The 24,692-nt window shown below is 30.6% G+C and overlaps 3 protein-coding genes across 3 annotated transcripts; 2 read left to right on the top strand and 1 right to left on the bottom strand.

Moving 5' to 3' along the window:
- The first annotated feature begins 2,446 nt into the window (after positions 1-2,446).
- On the top strand, positions 2,447-4,791 carry LOC107009433 (peroxidase 51). Its single transcript, XM_015208770.2, has 4 exons — positions 2,447-2,774; positions 2,892-3,092; positions 3,196-3,361; positions 4,278-4,791. The coding sequence occupies exons 1-4, from the start codon at positions 2,550-2,552 to the stop codon at positions 4,682-4,684; spliced, it is 999 nt and encodes a 332-aa protein (XP_015064256.1). The 5' UTR covers positions 2,447-2,549; the 3' UTR covers positions 4,685-4,791.
- Positions 4,792-8,647: 3,856 nt separating this feature from the next.
- On the bottom strand, positions 8,648-10,763 carry LOC107008950 (scarecrow-like protein 32). The gene has a single exon (XM_015208176.2). The coding sequence runs from the start codon at positions 10,194-10,196 to the stop codon at positions 8,877-8,879; it is 1,320 nt and encodes a 439-aa protein (XP_015063662.1). The 5' UTR covers positions 10,197-10,763; the 3' UTR covers positions 8,648-8,876.
- Positions 10,764-18,827: 8,064 nt separating this feature from the next.
- LOC107011223 (BTB/POZ domain-containing protein SR1IP1-like) lies at positions 18,828-22,393 on the top strand. The gene is made up of 5 exons (XM_015210636.2): positions 18,828-19,021; positions 19,122-19,191; positions 19,487-20,092; positions 20,175-20,705; positions 21,689-22,393. The coding sequence occupies exons 1-5, from the start codon at positions 18,966-18,968 to the stop codon at positions 22,214-22,216; spliced, it is 1,791 nt and encodes a 596-aa protein (XP_015066122.1). The 5' UTR covers positions 18,828-18,965; the 3' UTR covers positions 22,217-22,393.
- Positions 22,394-24,692: the final 2,299 nt, after the last annotated feature.

Here is a 24,692-nt window from a genome sequence, read left to right as displayed (position 1 = left end):
GCAGGAGTTTAAAAATAAAAATTTGAAGTTGAAAATATTTTTAAAAAGCAAAATTATTTTTTTGGGGAGGGGTTGGGTTGGGGAGGGGGGGGTGGCTGGTGATGGGTGGATGGGTGGTCTCAGGTAAAAAAATAAATTAAAATTGAATTTTTTTTTTAAAAAAAATTGTTGTTTTTCCCAAAAAAAAAATGTAATTTAAAATTGGAGAAAATTTTTAGAAAATATTTTCCTTAATTTTTGAAGTGAAATCATTTTCCTTAATTTTGAGGAAAATGAGTTGATTTAGATAACATTTTCCAAAACTTTTGTCTCAACCAAACATGAGAAAATTAAAAAATATTTTTGAAAAAATATTTTCCTTTGTACCTAACACACTCGATATTAATTCTATGAGAGGAAATCCAACATTATACACTGATTGAGTATATTTCCTTCTGTGTAGGTATCATTTATTTAGCGATTCTTATCATTTGCTGTTAATATTAATTCCTACTAGTATACTTATGCAACTTAAATGTCCAATTTGAATTTTATACTTTCTTTAATAAATAAAGATTAACATAAGCATTTCAATAATATTAATGCATTGTTTTAGGTTATAAAAAATAATTAAATAAGTAATTAATATTGATCATCAATTATAATTTTTTTTTTGTCTTTTCTTAACAAGTAAAAGAAAAACCAAAAATTAAATTTAATTTTTTATATAATGAATAAATAAAACTGAATCAAAATATGATAAAATATTTGTTTAGTTAACTATTTGACCATGGATAACGTATAAGCGTCCACATGATGTTGCAATCATGCATGTTTGTCTCTTGTATTCATTTTAATTGAAGAAGAGTAATTATTTAAATCCCTTCAACGAAGCCAGCATATATCTATCCAAAATTAAAAATTAAAAAAATATAGCTTTTAGATCTCTGATTAGGTAGTAATAGTAATTGACTTATAATTTCGCCATCATGGCCAGCGATTTATTATTGGCTTAATTATAGCTCATAACCAATGTACAAATACCTTAATTCTTTTAGATTCTTATATTAATTTATAAAGGATCGCTTTTTGTTAATAAATTATATTGTATGCTTAAAATCAAAATAGCTTTTCGGGTGAGCACAATAATTATTTAATACCATTTGCTTTTTTTATATATAGAATTCATTTAGTAAAAATCTTAATTCTGCTTCTTCGATACTTAAATCTCGAAATTGTATATTTTTAATTATTATTTAATTATGGTTGGTGTGGTTGCCATATGCGAAACCTTGGAAGCCACATGACAAGAATCAATGTGGGAATCCTAGCTTTACTAGTTATTTTTTTAATATAGTGGGTGTAATTTTTACACCTATATACGGTTAACTTTTCATTTTTCTTTTTGGACGATCGCAAAAGGCAGCCTTATGCATGTTAATTGCGTAGCCTTTTTCAATGAATTTAAATTATAAAGGTTTTCTCAATTCTTCCTATATTTGGTTTTTTGAATTATATATTACAAGTATTAAAAAATAGTATTAATAATGTATTTAATTTGATTTGATTAATAAATTCGAAGAGGATAGAATATACACAAATATTTAGTTACAGTATATAAATATTTTTTCAGTGGATATGGATTAAAAAATAATAAAGAGATAAGTAATAATTAATAAATTATATGAGATCTTCGTAAAATTTTTTTATTCAAATTGTAATTAATTATGGTCTTATAGGAGATAATATATTTCCTCGTTCCCATCAATAATTTTAACTATATCATAATGATTATAACTTGGATTAGCTAGATCCATTCAAATTTAAAATGTTATTTTTCTAACTACTTCCACGTGTATTGTCTTAAACATGTTTATACCTATGCTTTTTATCACTTCTCCTTCTAGTGATCAAAGTATAGTACATTTAACTATTGCTCCCTTTTTAAAAATCTTCTTTTATGTAGGGTTTAATTTGAAGATTAGCAGCCCACAGAGATCTGTGTGGAAGCGCATACCACTTGCTGGTCCTATTTTCCAGCTGTCTCCATGTAACACCAGCCTTCGGTTTTTTTTTCTTTATCGATCACCTATTTAAATTAAGATTGAATTTTATTAAGGGTAATTACCTCGATCAGCTATTTCTGAGACAAATATATATAGAGTCATAACTCAATCTGCTCCGTTTCTTATTATAACATTTCAAATTTTGATAAGATCACTCCGTTACTCATTTTGAGCTATACTCCATCTGTCCATCCTAATTTTTAGATGGACTAAAACAACTTAGTTTAAAATGAATTAAATTAATAAATAAACGAATCAATTAAACGGGTTGTGCTGGTCGTATCATATGGCGGCCAATACAATAGACAGTACTGCCAGCAGTATCCTGTCTCTTTCATAAATCAAATTGCGACTTGAGTTTTGCTTTCGATTTCATGTTCAACTTCTTCTGTTAAGTAAAAAAAAAATGAAAAGATTCTTTGGCCAACTGGCTATATAATCCTTTTCTCTCAATTAAACATTTGCATAACCCATTGTACTTAATTTTATAGCCAGAGAAATTAAATGGGTCGTCTAAATCTTCTTATGTCAGTATTATTATCAATTTTTTCAGTAAGTATTGTGTTGATGCCTAACTTGGCATCTGCACAATTAAAGACCAATTATTACGCCAATATTTGTCCTAATGTTGAATCCATTGTTAGAAATGTTGTTAACCAGAAATTCAAACAAACTTTTGTTACTGTCCCTGCTGTTCTCCGTCTCTTCTTCCATGATTGCTTTGTTGAGGTACGTAATTAATTACTCTGTTCCATTGATTTTCATTCTACAATATTTGTCCCTTAACCCCCAATTGTTCGAGCATTTAGAAAAGAGACTTACGTTTATTTTTGTAATTGGAACTAGGGATGTGATGCTTCAGTGATTGTATCATCAACACCAGGGAACACAGCTGAGAAGGATCATTCAGATAATCTATCATTGGCAGGAGATGGATTTGATACTGTAATTAAAGCCAAAGCCGCTGTTGATTCAAATTTGCGTTGTAAAAATAAAGTCTCTTGTGCTGACATTCTCGCTTTAGCCACCAGAGATGTCATTCAGCTGGTTCGTATAAATAATTTATTACATTCTTAGGTGACATAATCAAGTTAATATTGTTATTATTACTATATATCGAAATTCAACTCATTTTGTAACACGCATATAGTCTGGGGGACCATGGTACCCAGTGGAATTAGGAAGGCTTGATGGGTTCACATCAAAAGCATCGAATGTGGAAGGAAAGCTACCAAAACCAACATTCAATCTCAATCAACTCAATTCTATGTTTGCCTCTCATGGTCTAACTCAGGCTGACATGATCGCCCTTTCTGGTAATTCTGCTGTTAATTACTTTCTTTATATAACTATTAATTAATCGCACACCAATTATTAATTGTTAATTGTTATATTTAGTAGTTGATCTAGCTAGCTGTTTTGAAAATTCTGCTTTCAATATCTGAAGCAAGCAAGAAGATTTTAAAACAAATATAGTGTATAAAAAGGTTTATTTCGCTAAAGAAAATAAAATGCTCTTATATAGGTAGTAATATATTATATTCCTCCGAATAGAGTTTATATGACTCACTTTCTTTTTTAGTGAGTAGAAGAGAACTAATTTATATTTTAGATTATAAATTTCAAAAGTTTTTTTTTTTTTTTAAAAAAATAAATTATGTACCAAGTCAAACTAACTTATACTCCTTCCGTCTACAAATGTTTGACAATTATACTAAAAATAGATGTCCAAGATTAATTGTCAATTTAAACAATCAAGAAATAATTAGTTTTTTTTTAATTCTACCCTTAATAATTACTTCATTTTATTCAATTGAAAAACTATGTAGACTTTTGATATTCTTGCTATTGTAGGATTATATTAGTCAAATTACACTTTGTATTGAATTTTCCTTGCTGAAAGTATATGATTTTATTCTGACAAATAATTGTGAACGGAGGGAATATAAAATAGGATTATGAGAGTATTAAATATTATTCAAACACTCGTCAAGGTCTTAAATTCCTTTTAATAAGGCTCTTATCATTTTTCATTTGACCTTTTTGCTTTTTAGCACGTGTTATTTGATTCAGACGTAACCATTACTCAATTATTTGGGTCATTATTCTCCAGCCAGCTCAGTAGACAAAAGGGAAAAAAAATAAGTCCAGACATTATTATGAGAATCTTTTACAATGTAATAATTTTATATGCTTGATCGAGAAATTAAGATCTGTTGCTCACTTATGCAGCGGCCCATTCTGTTGGTTTTTCTCATTGTGGCAAATTTTCCAACCGGATCTACAACTTCAGCCCTAAAGATCCAATAGACCCAACCCTTAACAAGCAATATGCAGCCCAATTACAAGGGATGTGTCCAAGGAATGTTGACCCAAGAATAGCCATCAACATGGATCCCAAAACTCCAAGGACATTTGACAATAATTACTACAAAAATTTACAACAAGGTATGGGCCTATTCACGTCAGATCAAGTGTTGTATACAGACAAAAGGTCCAAGGGAACTGTGGATCTTTGGGCCAGTAACTCAAAATCATTCCAAAATGCTTTTATAACTGCAATGACAAAACTGGGCCGAGTTGGTGTGAAGACGGGGAGGAACGGAAATATTCGGTTTGATTGTGGAAGAATGAATTGAAGTGACATTTTACACAAATGGCCAATATTTAGATTCTGTCCTAGTTAGCTTAATGGATTAAATTTGTCGACTAAAATAAAATTTTATTTAATTAGCAAAAATTAGTTCGTTGAGTGTTACCAAGGATAGAATTTTATTATATTTTTATTTTGTGGGAAGGTGAGTCCTGAATAAGGGGATTAGTCTTGAACCTTCTAATGTTTATATGAAAAATAACAGTCCTATTGTGGGATGTGTAATTGTTGAATAAAAACTGTGTGTGAAATCCATTGAACTGTACATAAGTTAGTATTTTTGTTTATATGACTTATTTTTTTTAAAGTTAATTAAAAAGAGGAAGAGTATATCAAATCCCTTCGAATTTGGTAGCAAAATTTACTTTAGTACTTTAACGATACGAGCGTTTCAATATCTCCTTAACAATTTTGAACTAATTATATACCACCTAAGAGCTAACGTGACAAAGTGAGTGTACTCACTCCCCTCAAAGCGCGTGAAATAAAATGAAATTTCTTGATTAGAAGTAAATGAAATTTGTGGGTTCAATTATTTTTTAAAAATATTAAATTTTTTTGTTCTCTTCCCCATTGAAGCACTCCTTATACCTTTTTTCTTTCATTTAAAATTTTTCCTTCATCTTCATCCCTCACCTCACCTGTCCTTCATTAATCACAAAAATTCAACACCCAATTCATAGTATTGAATACAAACTTTCTTGAATTTTAAGTAATCCATTTTGAATTCTATTAATTGTGATGCAAAAAAATGTGGATCTATCAACTTTTTTTTTTACACAATCTTCATTTTTCATTTGTTAAGAAAAAATAATTTTCAAAAAATATTATTCTCCAATGGGAAAATTTGTGGAAGAGAGACGGTTTGAAGAAGAAAAAGTAAATATTTGGTGAATGTTGGAAAAGAAAACAATAATTAAAGGCTGAAAATTCGGGAAAATAAAGAAGCTAGTGAATGTTGAAAATGGTGAAAATTGAAAAAGAAGAAAGAGGAGAGGGGGTGGGGTAGAAGAGAAAGGGTTGAAGAAGATGTGACAATTTCGATTTTAGAATTTATTTTTAATTGATTAGTATAATTAGTTTAAGAAAGCAAAAAGGTGAATAATAAAAATTAAAAATTAATGACGTGGTGCTTACATGACTGGAGGTGGTGCTTACATGATTATGATGTGGCATGTGAGAATGATATTCTATTCTCAGGGTTGTATTTAATACAGTCCAAATATGTTAAGGCGTATTTAAATGCTCGTATTTGATGTATTTCACTTAAAAAGAATGATACATTTTTATATTAAAAAATAATTTAACTTTAAATTGTTTATTTTACTCTTAATAAAAGGATATATATCAAATCACTTATTTTAGATCATAAATTTTAAAATTATTTTTTAATTTTTTAAATTTCGTATCATGTCAAATTAACTCATATAAAATAGAACGGAGGAATTAGCACTAAATGCTAATGGCCCTAAGCACAGCCTTTGCTACTAGCAATTAAATAGGGCTTATAGTCAAAAGTAATGTTTAATCAAATCAAATTTTCAATAATATCTTTTTGTTCCCATGCTATATATGTAGTACCGATGTGATATGAATAATTAAACTTCGAGTAATTATATATTATATCTTAGGACACGCATACTACCTTACAAAGACCTTGTAACAAGCTAGACTTCAAATTTGTTGGGTTTGGAATTTTGTATAAATTTAACAATTGAAGATTCCATATGCATCACAATCATATATCCTATTAATCAGTATAACTTTCTTATAGCATATGCCAAAATTTCATATCAATCTATTTATAACGCCATGTTTTAAATGGCATATAAATGACAACCTATAACATATTGTGATATACAGGCTCATCACCTCCATTTTTCTAATGTCATGCATTTTGTCTTTTACATTATGTTAAATAATTTCCTGACAGGAAATTTACTTACAAAGATGACCACGTTCATTTATATATTATCATCACTTCAGGAAGGAGTAGTAATGGTTTTGGAAGACAATATAGAAGAGCAAGTTAACGAATAGTGGACTAGATCGAGCCCAACGTTCTTTGGGCCGATCAACAAATTTTCTTAATTTTTGGCTTTCTTAGTGGTCGGGTCATTAAAAATAAATACATTTTAGGGAAAATTGTATATAATAGCAAACTAATAACTTAAAATAAATGGAGTAGCTAGAGTTTAATTTAATTGTGCTCCATAGCAAATGTTTGCAAAAAATTGCCAGGCGCCTCTCTCCCAAATATCTCGCTCGCCACTCTCCTCCAATCTCTCGCTCGCTTCCTCTTTTTTTATACAAACACAAGTGTATAAAAATTGTTTCTAATTGTATAAAGCAGAGAAAATTGTATATATATATATATATATATATATATTTTTGTTCTCCTCTCTCCCCTCTTCCAAATCTCGCTCGTCACTCTCCCAAATCTCGCTCGCCACCCTCGCCTTTCTCACTTATACAAACAGAAGCGAAATGTATAAATTGTGTTTCTGTTTATATAATGCGTGAGAAAATTGTATATACACATGCAAGTACATATATTTTCGTCCTATACACTTATAAATATACAATAAAAATACTCCCCTTCCTAGTTTCTTTTGCCTTTCTCTCTTTCTCGTTTTATACAATTCAATTCAATTGTATATTCCTTGTCAAGTCTCTTTTGTCTTTCTCTCTTTCTCATTTTATACAAATTCAAATTGTATATAATCATTCTATACACTTATAATAATACAATTCGTTTTATACAATTCGTTTTTATATAGTTCTCTGCCCAAGTGTTTTTCACTTTCTTGTTTTATACACTTCGTTTTATATAATTTGCTTCAACTGTATATGTATAGCGAATTATACAGTTTCTATGTTTGCTATGAAGCGCAATAATGCAAACTTTGCTATAGCATACAAATATGAATTTTTTATTTGCTATATGTGAAAGTTGCCCTAAATTTTATTGTTATATTATTTTGTAATTTTTAAATAAAAAATTAACTAAATAGATTAAATGGCTTTGTAAGTAAAATATCATAATTCGAGTGATTTTCTAAGAGAAAAAAATCTCAGTCAAGTAATCACATGAGATATTATTATCTCATTTATATTTAGAAGCTAAGAACAAGGGCATGGAATATTGAAGAAAAAAAGGCATAGATAATATTAAACTAGTAAACAAACAGAATTAACAGATCTCGTTGTTATCAAATTCATATCTTAATTTCTAGCTATAGAAGAAATCTCTCCCTTTGAACTGCTTATAAAATCAGATCTGTCTACGCAACCGTTATTTGCAAAAAAAATGGGCATGATTGTAAAGCCATTTATCGTTTCGTGCGTCCATATAATCCATAATTATCTTGGTACTAATTGGTTGGTCAATGTAAATAAATTGATTATAGAATATTAAAAATATATCAAAATTATCCTACAGAGTAAATTAACATAATTCAATATAATGTACATGATCATGAAACTCATATTTTTTTCTACCGGGTAGAAGGACATTTTTTAGGGCTAGTACGTACCTGCTGAAAAATGCAACTTTCTAGTCTTCTAACTCGTCAAACAAATGAAGAAGTGGCATTTTAAGTGTAGTCACCATATCTTTAAGTGCACCAAAATTCATGCATCTAAATTATTAAATCACTTGAGTTTTTTTTTAACCCCGGATAACAACCGCTACAACTTCTGTCCTTTGGGTGGGCACTCTTTTTTGAGCACTGGATAAATCCCTGCTGTGTAATAGCCTACAAACCATACATGTAATGTAAACTGCACTAGGCTCGACTCAGAAGGCATTGATGGAGGATTGATCCCGGATCATCCGTGTGGAACCACCCTCCAAACCAATTGAGTCATCCAGGATATATTGTAAATCATGAGTTAGTACTTAGTAGCTTAGTTTCAAACAAATCCTCTAAATAATTAGGCCTTAAGGTTATATCCATAAAAAAAAAAGTTCATGCGTGTTCATTTGTACTTTCACATACAGAAAATCTGCATAGGAAAAACTAGGATTCAAACCCCATCACAACCTAATGTCTAAGGTCAACTAACTAATTAGCTCAGCGATATATGGAATACTAATTAGTACTACTACTGGATTAATAATTTGATCGAGATAAAATAAAACAAAAGTTAATACTAAGTGAAATGAAATTAATTAACTAAAGAGGAACCCAAGCAGTAGCAAATACAACATTATGTCCTTTCCATGTAAGCACAAGATCTTCTTCATCCCTCTTTAGCCCCCACCCAGCTGCATGTTCATCCAACATGTTCTTCACTTCCGTAACTCCCTCTTCGCTAAATCCACTGCTTCTGAAATTTGCATTTCTCATCCGTTGCACCCACTGACTCTTCGGCTCAAGCCTTTCTAGTCGTTGTATTCCCTCCTGAGCTATCAAGTTCTCAATCTTCCAGCAAATATCCGCTTCATACCACTGCCTTTGCTTGCTCCCTCGCGGAAGAAATGTATCCACTGTATCATAAGGTATCCATAAATAATTAAACGCGGATCTTAATCTGCACACCAGATTATTAGAAGTAAAATCCGCGTCTTCATCTACTAGCACAACAATTGTTGGGTCCAAATTTCGAATGGCCTTAAGAAACATGGCACGGAATGAATTGGAAATTACCCTTGTTTCCTCCGGTATGTAATGAAGCATCATGTGACAGTTTATTACTAGTGCTTCGCCATTATCAGGACGTATTAGATTTTGGACACGTAGCTGTTCGATTACATTTGAAAAACCATCCGAAGAACTTGAAGGAATTACTCTAAATTCCATCATGACATTTCGTGACCTTGCGAAATTTACCAATTTAGCACCTAACTCTTCGTAAGAAAGATCAAGCATAGGCGGTAAATCTTCGGTTGCACCAGCTACCGTTAGTTTGACCAACGGTGGTCCTTCTACTCGACTAGAAACTGCATCTATAAGTGTTGGAATTTGCATGCAATGAGTTAAGCTAAAATCAACAATGTGAATAATAGAGTAACCTTCCACAGCTTCTAATATAGAAGTGTTAGCAGCCGTGAACCCGAATCGATGCCAAGGGGTTAAATCAACGAAACTTGCAAGCTCAATAATGGAGAATTTATGAGTTTCCATGGAATGATTCAGATTAGCAGTGAGTAATTTACAAGTCCCAATTTTCGCAGCACGAAGAATTAGGGCTCGGAGGAATCCACAAGTTAGGCGTTGGTTCGAGTCACCATCAGGAGGGGCAATGTTATTAAGGACCCATAATATTTGTTGAGCTAAAGTTGCGTCATTGCTCTCGATGGCATTGGCGCAATGGACTAACAACTGTTCCATGCAATTAGTATCCCCAATGTTTCCCAAATTCTTCGATGTGTGAAAACCAGGCCACGGGCGGGCGCGTTGGATCTGATTATTATTCGTACTACTATCCTTGTTCATCATCAAACTTGAAAATGATGAAACTTGTGGAGGTAAACTCTCAGTAAATTGCATCATGAGAGGAAGGAATTAGAGAAAAGTTTTTCCAATTGAACTTGTGAATGGACCTTTTTTTTTTTGTTTTTAGAGAAATAAGTAGAGAGGAGAAGAGAAGAGAAAAAGACTAGACTAGAAGTAGTGGTACCTGACCAATAGTATTGGGAAGCGATCCATTATTGATTTGCTGGTGGCTATAATAGTGCAGAGAAATGAATCAACAATAATTGACTGTTCAACTTTTTTGTTTAAAGAGTAAAATGACTGGTGAGGATCAAAATCTGTATATATCTCGTCAAAAATTGGGGCAAAAGAGAGACTGAATAAGGACTTTTCATAAGAATTTTTTTTTAACACAGGCTACAAAACGGATTAATAGGACTGCATCTTCTTTATCAGAGACAGAGAGAAAAAAGAAAGAAAATTAAAGGTGAGATTTCTGATGGATTTTGGGGGCATGTGAAGTAGCCGGCCAAGGAGTTGTCAATATGTGGAAGTTGGGATTTTGTCACGTAATGGAAAAGATTGAAGTCAGTTAGTTTTGGCTCACTCACGGGTTTATCATCATCATCATGCACAAATCATTTAGCTCACTTCATATTACATATATACACTACAATTATTTCCACATATATTCCTAGAATAAAACTTTTTGCACTTATTGCTCTTTGGCCTACCCTACATATAAATAAATAATCTTGTATCAATCGTCACCCTAGAAATTAATTACTTTAATAGAATAAAAAATCTTCTTAAAATACAGAAATTAATTGATAATTTTAAAAATAAGATAAATTATGTGACCTGATAATGTAAGAATTTATACATTGATAATGTATGTAACTTATGTTTAGCTTGTATATAATGATAATGATAGTAAAATTTATAATTTTAAAAATAAATTAACTTAATGCTATATATAACACGTACGTAAAAGTGGAATGAGAATTTTAAATTTATATAAGCGATGGATAGATAGATAGTAGTTAAACTCAAGTAGCAATGTTTGCTGGAATTGTTTGAATCCCTGTGTGCGGTCCACAATTTGCATGTTACGTCTAGGGACCTTGAAGTGACCGTGGAGACAAAAAGAAATTCTCATGCATCGATAGGATGGATGACAAGTCATTTTCTAATTTAGCAGATTGATAGTTACTAACAAGTTTAATCTCCACAACATGTATAATAATAAGAGAGCAAAATACTTTTTAATGTTCTTGTGGATGAGAACCACTGGGGTTACTACTCTTTACCATTTTTTTTTAATATAAAACTCACGGAGCCTCAAGTTAATTAAGCTGTTGACTTACAGGAAGCCTAGGGTTTTTGGGTGATGGTATGACAATTTTAAGTTGACAACAATTATTAGTATTCTCTTGATCACAACTTAATTAAGAAAATTATTAACTAGTACTATATCTTATCTTTATTTATGTTATAAACTGTAACCTCTTTTAATTGAGTATTATTGATTCTATTTATACGTCATTACCATATACTAATTTAAGTTTTCATATTAAGGGAAAATGGTAAAAGGATGATTAATTTTATATTGAACTTCTAAAATGAAAATTTGAGACAATAGTATTATGATTTTTGTCATTCACTTTTACATGTCACATTTTATTATTTATAAAAATGATTAATGTTTAGTATTAGGTCTCGAAAATTAATTTGGTAAATAAGTTATTTATGAAAAATAAAACTAAAGATCTATTTTTAAAGTAGAGGACAGATGTGAGTAACGTTTTACTCTTAAAACGTTAACGTTATAGGGGTAAAATGTTACTCACAGTAACGTATATCCACCTAACGCTGTTAATTTTTAAAAAATAAAATATACCTTAAAACGTTACTGTGAAATACCTAAGACACGCATTAATAACACCATTCTCTGGGGAATATAACATTCTTCAAAAACTCAAGAGATGGAAAAATATCCAAAAGAGTAGAAACAAAATAGACATGTTATGGAGTAGTATTTCCTGAAATCCACCAGAAATATGAGTTGTGTACTGGCATGCAAGCGACTGAATGGGCATCATCATGTGAGCATCATTTGGAACCCTCGGACTTAATTGGGTCCATCTATTCTGTCTCCACGTGACACCTTTCTTATTCTTCCCTACCACGGCCCACCTCAAATAGACTACACAACCTTTGCCACCGCACCTACTCCCTCTTTTACTTCCACTACTCTTCATGTCAAAATTCACTATGCCGACTTAATTGTAATTGTATTCAGAGTTGCTAAAGCTTTTCAATAATTAATAAGCATTTCACTCCGTCATGCACCCAATTCCTATATTGTGTAACACAGTACGATACTTGATTCTTCCAACTCTCTTTGCTCATGCTACAAAAATTTTCCTGTCTATTTACCAAGAAGCTAATTCATTTACCTCTGTACCCTCATGCAATGATGCAAAAACTTACCCACTCCCACCCTTCTCAAAGTGTCTATAATTTTATATTTAAAGATTAATGATTTTTCATCTTCTCTCTTTTTCTTTTTCATTTATTATTTTTAAAAAAAGTTTTAAAGATATAAGATTTTTTTTTTTAAAGAATGTTCAAATATTTTTGATACTATTGACTGTGAATATTACTTAAATAAATTGGAGTACATGATTTAAAGTTTGTTTTCTTTTGTATTGTCAATTGAATAAACTTAGAAGAGAAAATATATTCTGAAGCACCTATTAAAAAAAAACATGTTGAGAAGAAAAGTTAATAAGTTATTAATAATTATTTTACGAAATTAATTAGTTTAGATTTTTTTTTTAAAAAAAAGTGTAAAAAATTACTTGATGATTATGTCAAATTACTTCGATTGTATTGATGAAGAACGATGTGATAATAACAAGGATAAGAAATCGGTGAAACCATTCTTCTTAATTATTTTTGACAATCAAATAAGAATGCTAAACAAAAACTTATAATCAATTTAAAGTTTAAGTTACTATATAGTACGTTTTTCGTTATTTTATTTTAATTTTTAACAATATGTATACATATTAAAAAAAATAAATATTTCTAAAAATAAATTAACGTTATAATTTTTCTTTTTTACAGTCAGTGAGGAGAAGTTAATCTCTGTAATGGCTAAACTCTGTAAAAAGTGAATTTAGAGTTATTGATGTTTTTTATATAGTGTAAAATGCCGCATTTTTTTTTCCTTTCTCTCGAGCAAAACCTTATCCTACATTATAAATTAAAGGTTGTTTCGTCAACATATTTTAAAGCATGAAATAATTATTGCCTCTTCCAAAATCTAAACTACTTTTTTCAAGTTTACATGCAATTAATTAATTAATTAATTAGAACTAAGTAAAATTTTAAATCAATTTAGGTAGGGCGCGTGCTTTGTCAGAACTCATACGTCAATATTCTCAACCTAACATACCTTGAAAATGCAAAAGCCAAAAAAGGACGATTAAAGAAAGCAAATCACCTTTTGTCTCTTCTTGTCGTCTATCAATCAAATATAATACGTACACTAGCTCACTCCATACTTTTTCTAAAATCAAAACAATTCTAGAATATTAGAACAAATCAAAGATAAAACATTTCATTTAGTTTATTGAATCGAGTAAGATAAATTAAAAAAATTTAGTGAAGTTTAATATAAATTCTGGAGAACTTTGAGGAGGATTCAGATACAAGAACTAGAAGACACCAATCCAATGTTAAAATAAATTTAGAGCATTTGTTTTGGAAGTTGTGAAAAAAGAATTCTCAAGCATCCATGGTCCTTGGGGAGGTTTATATTCCTTAAATAATTTAAGACAACAAATCAAACAAAAATGCCTAACCATCAAAGTAAGGAATTGTAAGTTAGTAATGAATTAATTAACCATGTGCTTAAGATACCTTTCTTACGTATGTAATTGCTAACTTAACTTTGTCTTTTTTCTATCGTCATTTTTAAATGTAATTAACACCCACAGAATTCTAGCGTTACTTCCTATTTAAATTAATTAATTATGTATTTGTTTTCGTTAACCAAAGAAGAACTTTCCAAGAGGAGGAGAAGGCCAAAGGAATAGAGACACTGGATCAAATGTTGAACAAAAGAAAATTACTACTGTATTAGGTTTTGATATTAGTGATGTTTTGACTGAATTGTTCCCTCTTTGATTTTTTCTATAACTTTGGATTTGCCTAGTTGATATTATTATATATTTATATATTGCTAAATTTTATAAATCTGTTCAATCATTATCCAAAAGTTTTGATTCTTTTCTGTCTTGAGCTGGCTCAATATTACGTGCGCTAGAGGACGAGGATGGACCATTAATCATGATTCATGATATAATTATATATTACCTCAGTTCATTTTACATGTCAACTTTTGAATTTTAAGAGTTAAATAAGTTTATCTATTATAAATTTTTAATAGATCTTATAAATATTTTGAGTTAGCAATTATTGTGACTCATAATACTTTTTACATAGTTTATAAATATATGGATTTTATTTAAAAAATATTGAAGATATCATGCGCAACTTTTCCGTCAAACTTAGAATGTTTAACTCTCAAAATATAAAAAGTGTCATGTAAATTGAGACACAATAAATATATGAATAAATTACTACTTTCTCGATCAATTCATGTGACACTATATTTTTAATCAGTCTAAAAAACCAAATGATGCATTTCTATATTTAACAATAATTTGAGTTTTGATTTTTTTTATCCTTAATAAGTTTTTTATTAGAAACCATTCTCCAAAGCGGATTTGGCTCCTCTCCATTTCTCTTCTCTTCATTTTTTTTTAAGTTCCTATTTGGATTAGTGACACGTGTCATAGATTAAAATAAATGGTTAAGATTAAATTTTTCAAAGTTAACCTCTAACCATGATTTAGTTAATAAATACATTATATATCAAGTATTAAATTATTATAATCTCACAATCCTAGCAACATATTATCTTGTCCATAAATATAGAAAAAAAAGTTTTCTTCCTTTTTTTTATTTATCGTATGATCTTTTTTCCGTTTATATAATATTTTTATTGTAATCTTTTGTTAAAAGCATATTGATCCGTGATTAATAAATTACCTAGCGATAATCAAACCATTTTAACAAACTAATTTCAATTTCATAATAAGATTATAAATATGGTGATACCAGTACATAAAGTAGTTAATTATAGTTCTATGCTTCTATTTAGTTAATTAGATAAAAAGATTATTTAAAAGAAAATTTAAAAAAATCTTACGTATAAAAGAAATATACACAGATGTGGGGTGGGGAGACGAGGTTTGGCATGACTGCTACCCGTCTATATAATCTCCACAAATATACACAGAAGAGCACATACATCTAAGCCTCCGGGTGATTTATATTGGTACACATATTCAATCTAAAGTTTCAATTTTTTTTTCTTTCATTTTATATTATTTATGTTTAATCAAACATCTCTATATAAATTAGAAACAAAAAATATATTTTAAGATGATTAAAAGACAATGAAATGTACTGTAATCGCATTTTCGTTGTGTTGTATCAAAAAAGGAATAAGTATAAGAAAATAAATTTGAAAAAAAAAAGTATATCAACAAAAGGATGTGTAAAATTGTACCTTGGCAGTTGTCGTTATAGTATTTTAAACTATTTATTTAACTAGTTATTCTTTGCATTAAAGTTACCATATATAATTTACAAGATCCACCAAAGGAGGGACTAACGCAAGTCTCATGTATGTACGACTAAACGTTTTGCTACAAAAAAAAAAAAAGCGCTAAAAGTAATAACTAAAATTAAAAGTAAAAATTTAAGGAATTCCATAGTGTAATTCAATAATTACACTTTGTCCCGATAAATTTAGTATTTACTAAAAATTTCTTAAAATTGGTGTGCCGTGATACTTTAGACTCTAGTGATACATGGTAAATGATACATGGTAAGTTAAAACTGTTAAGAATAAAATGGGGAAAAAACGGAAGATTTAAACTTGTTAACTAAAACAACTTAATTTACGGTAACAGATCATTAATCAACATTAATTCAGCACGTAATTGGATATTAATTTCAAATTTTGAAAATCAGAGATTATACATTATAACAATTTCCAAAACCTCATGATACATAGAAAATAATAGCATCGACTAACACTATACACACTGATTCTATATGTATAATCAAGCACAATTGATGGCGCAGTTATTAAACTTATTGAATGATACATTATAACAATTTCCAAAACCTCATGATACATAGAAAATAATATGATACACAACAAATTTATGTATCAATGCATCGTCTAAAACACTATACACACTGATTCAAAATGTATCAGCAAGCACACTTGATGGCGCAGTTATTGAAATTATTCACTGATACATGATAAAAAATTTCAAAAACCTTGATACATAGGAAATCATATGATACACATCTAATTCATCTATCAAAGCATAGACTAAACATTATAATCCACTTAGTACTTATGTATTAAACCTATTGTCTGATACATGATAATAATTTTCATAATTTTTAGATACATATTGGATTCCTTAAGATTTTTACTAATTTCAACAACAATTTAAAAATAAGTATAAAAAATACAAACCCGAAACAATGTAGGCCTGACAACAATGGTTGCTGCTTCTTTTTTCTTTTTTTTGTTGTATTTTGACAATCTTTGATTTTGATGTTTCGCCAGAATCTTTGTTTGAATCCTTCTGAAGATTCATAGGATCATGCAAAGACTTTTTTCTATTTTCTTTCCAATTTTCATCGTCAGAATCATAAATCCTTCTATTAATTAAAGGATCCATTACTATGATGTAATAGAACAATTAACCAAAACAAAAAAAGGAAGAAAAGAAAAACTGATGATGGAGTAAAAAGAAAAGGAAGAACTAAATACGGCTGATGTAACAAATCAATGAACAAGAATAAAAAAAGAAGAAACCAATAACAGATGCTGGGTTAAGAAGAATAACTAAAGACGATGATGGTGAAAGAATAACTGAAGACGATGATGGAGTAAAAAAACAATAAGAACGGGAGAGCAATTGTCCAGTTTTTTGAAATTTCAAATTTTTTGAATTTTGAAATTCAAAATTTCAAAATTGAGTGTTTTAATTAAAATTAATTAAAATTAATAATTCAAAATCTACAAACTGATTTAGAAGATTGAGTGTTTTAGTGGAGAAAAAATAGGCATTATATTGGGGAATTGTGTATTATAGGAGAGAGAATGTTATGTATCTATACACTTCTACTAAAATTAAAAAAAAAAGAATTATGTAATATTTAAAAAAAGAAGGGAAAAATAAAGAATACAAAACTTATGGTTGTGTATTTAAGTTATTTTTCCAAATTAAAATGCAAAAAGATAGAAAAAAATAGTTTAACTTTCACATATAGACACTTAAAAATAGCCTAATTACTTTTCATAGCTATAGTTTGATAATTACAATTCGAAGCTACATGTTATATGGAGAAGAGAGGCGAGCTAGACTGAAGAGAGAGAGGATAGAGGCGAGAGAGAGAGGGGGAAAGATGAATTGTGTATGTATATTGGTTAGATAATTGTATATTATACATATATATTTGTATATATGGCAAGCGAGAGAGGGCATAGACTGGAAGAGAGGTGAATTGTATATGTATATAGGTTAAATAATTGTATATTATACAGATGAGTTTGTATATCTTGACGAATTATATATATACAAGCGTGACTAATTATACAAACTCGAAATTAGCCCACGTAACTAATGTATAATGTTAGTAGCGAGTGGTAATTATACCAAACTATAGCTATGATTAGTAATTAAATAGTATAAGTTTATTTAGCCACGTAATTTTTTTTTAAAAAAAAAAATCTTATTGCAAAGTTAAAAATAGAGTAAAAGTTATTTTCTAGAAAAATAACAAAGAAGAATGACATTTAGATGGGAAAACAAATTCCACTAGTGGTATTGCCTCAGCCATAGGCTCCCATTCCACCCTACCCTACTCTTACTTTGTCTAAACTATATACAAAACTTTTAAAGTAATATTGTTTATTATCACGCCAAATACGAAAAAAACAATAAAGCATTTTTTTACTTACTTACATACCCCATTTGTCATTTCTCATGGGCCATGGCCAAGCGGGTTGTTGGTCTTCTTCTTTGTTTCTCTTTTTGTTGGTCTTAGCGGATTGAAGCATGGTCACCTTTCACGGCTTGGACATGGGCTCTTTCAGGAGTTGCATTTGGGCTTAGTTCTTTTGCGTAATAAAACGGGCTTCTCAAAATTAGCCCATCAGTAAATTCATACTGTATACGCCTTGGGTTTTACGGATGTAAATAATAGGCGGGCTTGATTAAAATTTGAGATATTAAAATGAATAGAATAGTTTTATACTAAAAATTTGGTACATCATTATTGAAATTAGAGATTGAATACGAAAGAAATATCAAAAGAATTCCACCATTTTGTGTAAAAATTATTGCGTCAAGGTTGGAGATGCCAATAATGTCGTGGATAATGATCAAATCAAACTATAAAAATCTACATCTATGGTTTATTTTTTTATTTATTTTTGGTAAGAAGTGCAAGAATTATTCCAAACGTACGGTTAGTATTACGCCTCTTAACTCTATCTCACTCTGATTAGCAAAATCCAATCTGTTTTGTCCCACAATAGCATACCCACTTAGTTGTCACTTTCATTTACAATAATAGCATGATTTCTATGGTTTTGCTTATCTCAGTTTTGGATAACAATGGATTCCTCCAATACAAAATACATTTGTTCAGAGACCTACTACTACTGTTAACAATAATATGACCACTAAAAAGGATGAGCTTCTATTCTCTGCTATGAAGAGGACCTCTGACTGGTATGTTCTATTTCTCTTTTTTTTTTTTTTAATTAATCTTCTGCTTTCTAAAAGTAATCTATCTCCTTATTATATTATTCTATTATAATATTCTTAACAGGATTTTCTCCCAAGAGATTCCCAGTGATGTAACTGTAAATGCAGGAGGAACCTCCTTTACACTGCACAAGGTGAGTTGTTCTATCTGCCTTTGTCATAAAAAAATTGTTGTTGGTTTGATTAGTAAAGTTCCTAATTGGATTGAAATTATCACCTTAGTCACATCTCAGTGTAATTATAACAACAAATTCAGTGTAATCGGGGTCTGGGGAGGGGTTATGTAGACTTAACCTAACTTTTAGGGATAGAGAGGTTGTTTCCAATTGGTCCTCGCCAATATGAACGAGCTCACACAGGTCGAGTTAAGGCCTTAGTCATGATGATTGATAAGTAGGATCAATAATGTATCAGTTGTGATCCTTGCAGTTCCCATTAGTTTCAAAGAGTGGATACATAAGAAAGTTGGTCTCAGAATCTAATGAGGCTGATGTTTCTACGATCGATATCCCTGATATACCTGGTGGAGGAGAGGCATTTGAACTTGCAGCAAAGTTCTGTTATGGAATAAATTTTGAGATTAGCACAGAAAACATTGCCTTACTGAGATGCGCGGCGGAATATCTTGAGATGACGGAAGACTATGCAGTTGCAAATTTGGTGGAAAGAACTGAAGCCTACTTTAATGAAGTAGCAATTAAGAGTCTTGCTGGTGCAGTTACAATTTTGCGTTCATCAGAAAACCTTCTTCCCATTGCAGAGAAAGTAAAATTGGTGAGCCGATGCATAGACACAATTGCATATACAGCCTGCAAGGATAACCAATTCTCCACATCAGGTAGAGCAGAAGCTGGTATCAATGGATCCACGTTTTCAAACCCGAAACCTATAGTTGACTGGTGGTCTGAAGATATAACCGTCCTTAGAATTGATTTTTTCCAAAGGGTTCTGATTGCGATGATGGCAAGGGGATTCAAGCGGTATGCACTTGGACCAATATTAATGCTCTACTCACAGAAGTCTCTTCGAGGTTTGGTGAGGCCTTGTACTATAAAATCTTGATGAATTGGTTAAAATGAAATAATTATGCTTATAGTAGTTTTTTTGTTTATTACAGGAAATATTTGGAAAGGGAAGGAAAAAGATTGAACCAAAGCAAGAACATGAAAAAAGAGTTGTTTTAGAAACCATCGTTAGTCTTCTGCCAAAGGAGAAAAATGCATTGTCCGTTAGCTTTCTGTCAATGCTGCTCCGAGCTGCAATATATCTGGAGACCACGATAGCTTGCAGGCTTGACCTGGAGAAGAGGATGGCATTGCAGCTTGGACAGGCTGTATTGGATGATCTGTTAATTCCTTCATGTTCCTTCACAGGAGACACCTTGTATGATGTTGAAACCGTGCAGCGTATTATGATGAATTTCCTTGACAATGAGGAGGGAAATCGATTAGGAGATGAAGAGTATCATGTGTCTCCTTCATTAAGTGACATGGAGCGGGTTGGAAAACTTATGGAAAATTACCTTGCTGAAATAGCCTCTGACCGTAATCTGTCTGTCACAAACTTCATTAATCTTGCTGAAGTCATCCCAGAGCAAGCAAGGATCACTGAAGATGGGATGTACAGGGCCATTGACATTTATTTGAAGGTATGTGCGAATAACATAACCTGATTATTTTTAAGTTCATTTGTTTATATTTACGCATACAAGCAGCATTTCATCAATTTAGGATTACAGGCCATGTATAGTAATGGGAAAAAAATATTGGTCCTGACTGCTACATTGTAATTGCCACGCTTAAATTTTATAATTTCCTTAAAATTTAGTGCTAGCATGATAGTCTCCCTTTATTAGAGGTACGCATCTGGACCTCTGAAGCTTCTGATGTTCTAGTAGACTATGTAAAGGGATATTTATATCATTCTGTGTTCTCTGATCACGGGAGTTATGTGCCTAATTCAGACTGAAATGTTTTTTGGGAATAAACATAATTTGGCATGCTTATACATAATGAGTTTAAGTTCGATGCATCCTAACCTTTACACTCAATACCATGTGTATAAGCATGGTATATAAGAATTTGGCATGCCTATATTCTTGAGTAATTCTCAAAAAAAAAAAAACTAGTCTCGGTTCTACGCACTGACAGATGTTATGAAACTTAAATCCATACATGTATTTCATATTGGGTTTCTCCTCCTAAAGAAGAAGCTCCTATATGTGTTCATAGATGTGCAACTTGCACCCCTGCTGTTACTTTTTCTAAAGATGAGGGTAGAATCAATAGGTTTTCAGAGTAGAAGCTCCAAATCCTATGTTTGCTGAGTTACATAATAACAAGATAGAAACCATGTACCGCATTTGTTGATCTTCACCTATCATGTCGTCAGTACTATATTCTTGAGTAATGAGTTGAACTTGATCAGAAAGTTTAAGCTTTTCAAACCGCTGATTAAAAAGCGTGGAAACCTTGATCCAAGCTAACATGATCTTATTGTTGAATTGTGTTACCGTCTTAATTCTTTAGTAAAAGCTTGGACTACTAGAGAGTACATGCTTAATTATGTCTTCAACGCATCAATTAAACTATGGAAATGTGTTTAATATGTTATTGTTGTTGCAATTTGAAGGCACATCCAGCTCTAAGCGACATAGAAAGAAAAAAGGTTTGTGGTATTATGGACTGTCAAAAACTATCTCGAGAAGCTTGTGCTCATGCTGCTCAAAATGACAGGCTCCCTGTTCAGACAGTTGTGCAAGTACTTTACTACGAGCAGCAACGTCTTCACAATGGGACCCAGCTTGTAGCAACTGAACCTCCTGCTCTTGTTTCTTCCAAAAGGGATGATCAGTTCTCTACTAACCCTGTTTCAGACGAGGTCTCGAGTCTAAAACGAGAAAATCAGGAGCTGAAATTTGAGCTGCTGAAAATGAAGACGAGGTTGATAGAAATTGAAAAACCAAAGTCAAACACATCAGCCTCAAGCAGCCCTTTGGTCATTACTCAGCCATCTGTTGGTAAACCTCCTTTGCCAAGAAAATCTAACTTCATGAGCTCAGTATCGAAAAAGCTCGGAAGATTTATTCGAGCGGATGGACTCACGCAAGGCAAAGCCCGAAATAAACCAAGTAAAGATAGACGTCATTCCATATCGTGATTTGAGCTAGCTATATTTCCATTATTGTCAAGATATGGTACATATTGGAATTTTTCAATTTAATCATGCAAGTTTGTATGGTAAAGTATATATTTTTTCGTGCTTTGTCCACAAATATTATTTATGAAAGATTGTAATATTTGATTTCTCTTATATACCATGAAAAAATATTTGCAATTTTGACAGGATTCTTAGTTTTACATCCAATTCACTTAACCTGTAACATTTGGAAAATACTCATGTGAACTCATTGTTTACACTAAGCCTATAAATATACAATATATGTATTCCACATAAGCTTTTAGATTAAATCATTAAAATAACTATCTATTATATTTTTGCATCAATATATTTTGCCACTTGACCATGGTAACATAATCTAAGTGAAACATTAAGCGTTAATATTTAATTTGCCGCGTAACTTCCTTTTTAACTTTGGACTAAATAAAATGTTGCAAGTATTGTTCAGTAGAAAAGAAGTACAATGGTAAAAGACACTAAAAAAAGAAAGACAAATGACTGAAGAACAAGATAAGCAAATCCATGTTGCGAGGAATGTTGTATAGCCAATACAATATTGGTAAAAATTTACTTCTATCCGATATTTCCAAAAAAAAAAAAAGGAATCATATTACTTTTTATAATTGAATTATAGATTAAGGTGAAAATATACTTTCTCTCTATCTCAGCTTACGTGATACCTTCTGCATTTAATAATTCAAATGACTCTTTTTTGTTTGTACTTCTTATATATATTTATTAAATATTTGCATTGTCATTTATTATGATTTATACTATCTAAATTTGCACATAAAATTAAAAGATTTGATTCTTGAAATTCAAATTATGTAACCTGAAAAAACACATGCGTATAATATTATATGTGTCCTAAACTGGAGCATAGTTTATCGTGAGGGACATGATGGTACTTATTCTCCTGAAACAATGGGTTCCTTGCAGGCTCCTGTACCATATAGCCAAAATTATCTCTATTCACTTTGCATGTTGTGGATGACATAAGCCCATAAAAAGGAATCCAACACATCAACTTTAAATCCAAAAGAAAAAGAAAGTAGAAGTGTACTAATAAAGTATACAATATGGATAGATTATTGGAGAGAGAGAGAGAGAATTGATAAGGAACTAAAAATGATGAAATTTAAATAATAAAAATGACCTTAAAATCACTTGAAGAGGCAGGCAATATCAATATCTATATTATAGCAAGAGCCAAACAGTAGTACTCAATAACTTTTAATTGTCCCTTGTAAGTAATAATAATTTCATTCAATAATCTGTAACCATTCATTACTTTGAAAAGTGAAAATAGACATATGTGCTGTTTTTGTTAGGTAATTTGGATTTAGTATCAAAGAGCCACTTAAATTTTTGGATCCATTTGTCCATGGATGTGGGACTTAAAATCATAATTTTGTGAGGACAACAAATGTCAAATCAAATGAACCAATCTTCCACTTAATTAGAGCTGGCCTAAACCAGTAGCTACTTGACAACTTGTTTAGCCAACTTGCATATAAAAAATTTAATCTAAACGCAGACTAGTTGGACTGGCCCTACTTCTTTTTCCCATCTTATCCCTGCCACAGTCTTGGAAAACATATATTGCACGTTGAAAATAATATAATGGTGTGGTTAATTTGGTCCATGACTTAGAGATAATTAATCTCAATATATAATTTATCATAATTGATAAAATGTTTAACTATTCCTATGAAATTTTATTTCATACCCAACACAAACAAATTTAAGCACGAAAGTGCCCTCCTTCTCTAAGGAAATGATGTGACGACGTCGTAGAGATGATAAATCAAATTATAAATATCCTCATTTCCTGCTAATTTTATCCTTTTTGGTAATAAATGAAAGAAATATCCCAAACATACACGAAAAATTAGTTTAAATGTCTTCTACTATTTTATTTTCCCTCTATGGTAGTTTTTGACTTTTTGTACCTTCCCTCTATCTTAATGTATTTGATATACTTTCTTTTAAATTTGTTATAAAAGGGATGTCCTTTCTTTTATATTTTTAAAATTTTTTGTAATTCACAATAATATATAAATTTATTTTTTATTCATAAATTTCTTTTAAGATATAATATTTTTTAAAAAAAATCGAGTCTGATCAAAAAACATATCTACAATCAATTCAAAAGGAGAAACATGACTATTTAATGTATGTTTAATTAAATACCAATATTTAGAAGTAAAAAAAAATTAGTACTAGTCCGTAGTATCTTCCTTTTATATATATGATGTCTGCGTATGCACCAAGAAGCTTGGAATTTGTCGTGGTTGGCCATAAATATATAGTGTAAATTATGTCTTCTCTCTCTAGACTAGACTCTATTTTAAATTTTAATGAAATGAAAAAGGAAGTGTGGTGATATCCGCGTCACAAATATTTCTCTTGCCTCTTTATTTGGATATTATATATAAAATATAATTATAACTAT

Source organism: Solanum pennellii, chromosome 2, assembly GCF_001406875.1.
Source record: "Solanum pennellii chromosome 2, SPENNV200".
NCBI classification, from domain to species: domain Eukaryota; kingdom Viridiplantae; phylum Streptophyta; class Magnoliopsida; order Solanales; family Solanaceae; genus Solanum; species Solanum pennellii.
Note: the sequence above shows the minus strand (reverse complement) of the source record. Positions and strands in the feature narration are given on the sequence as shown.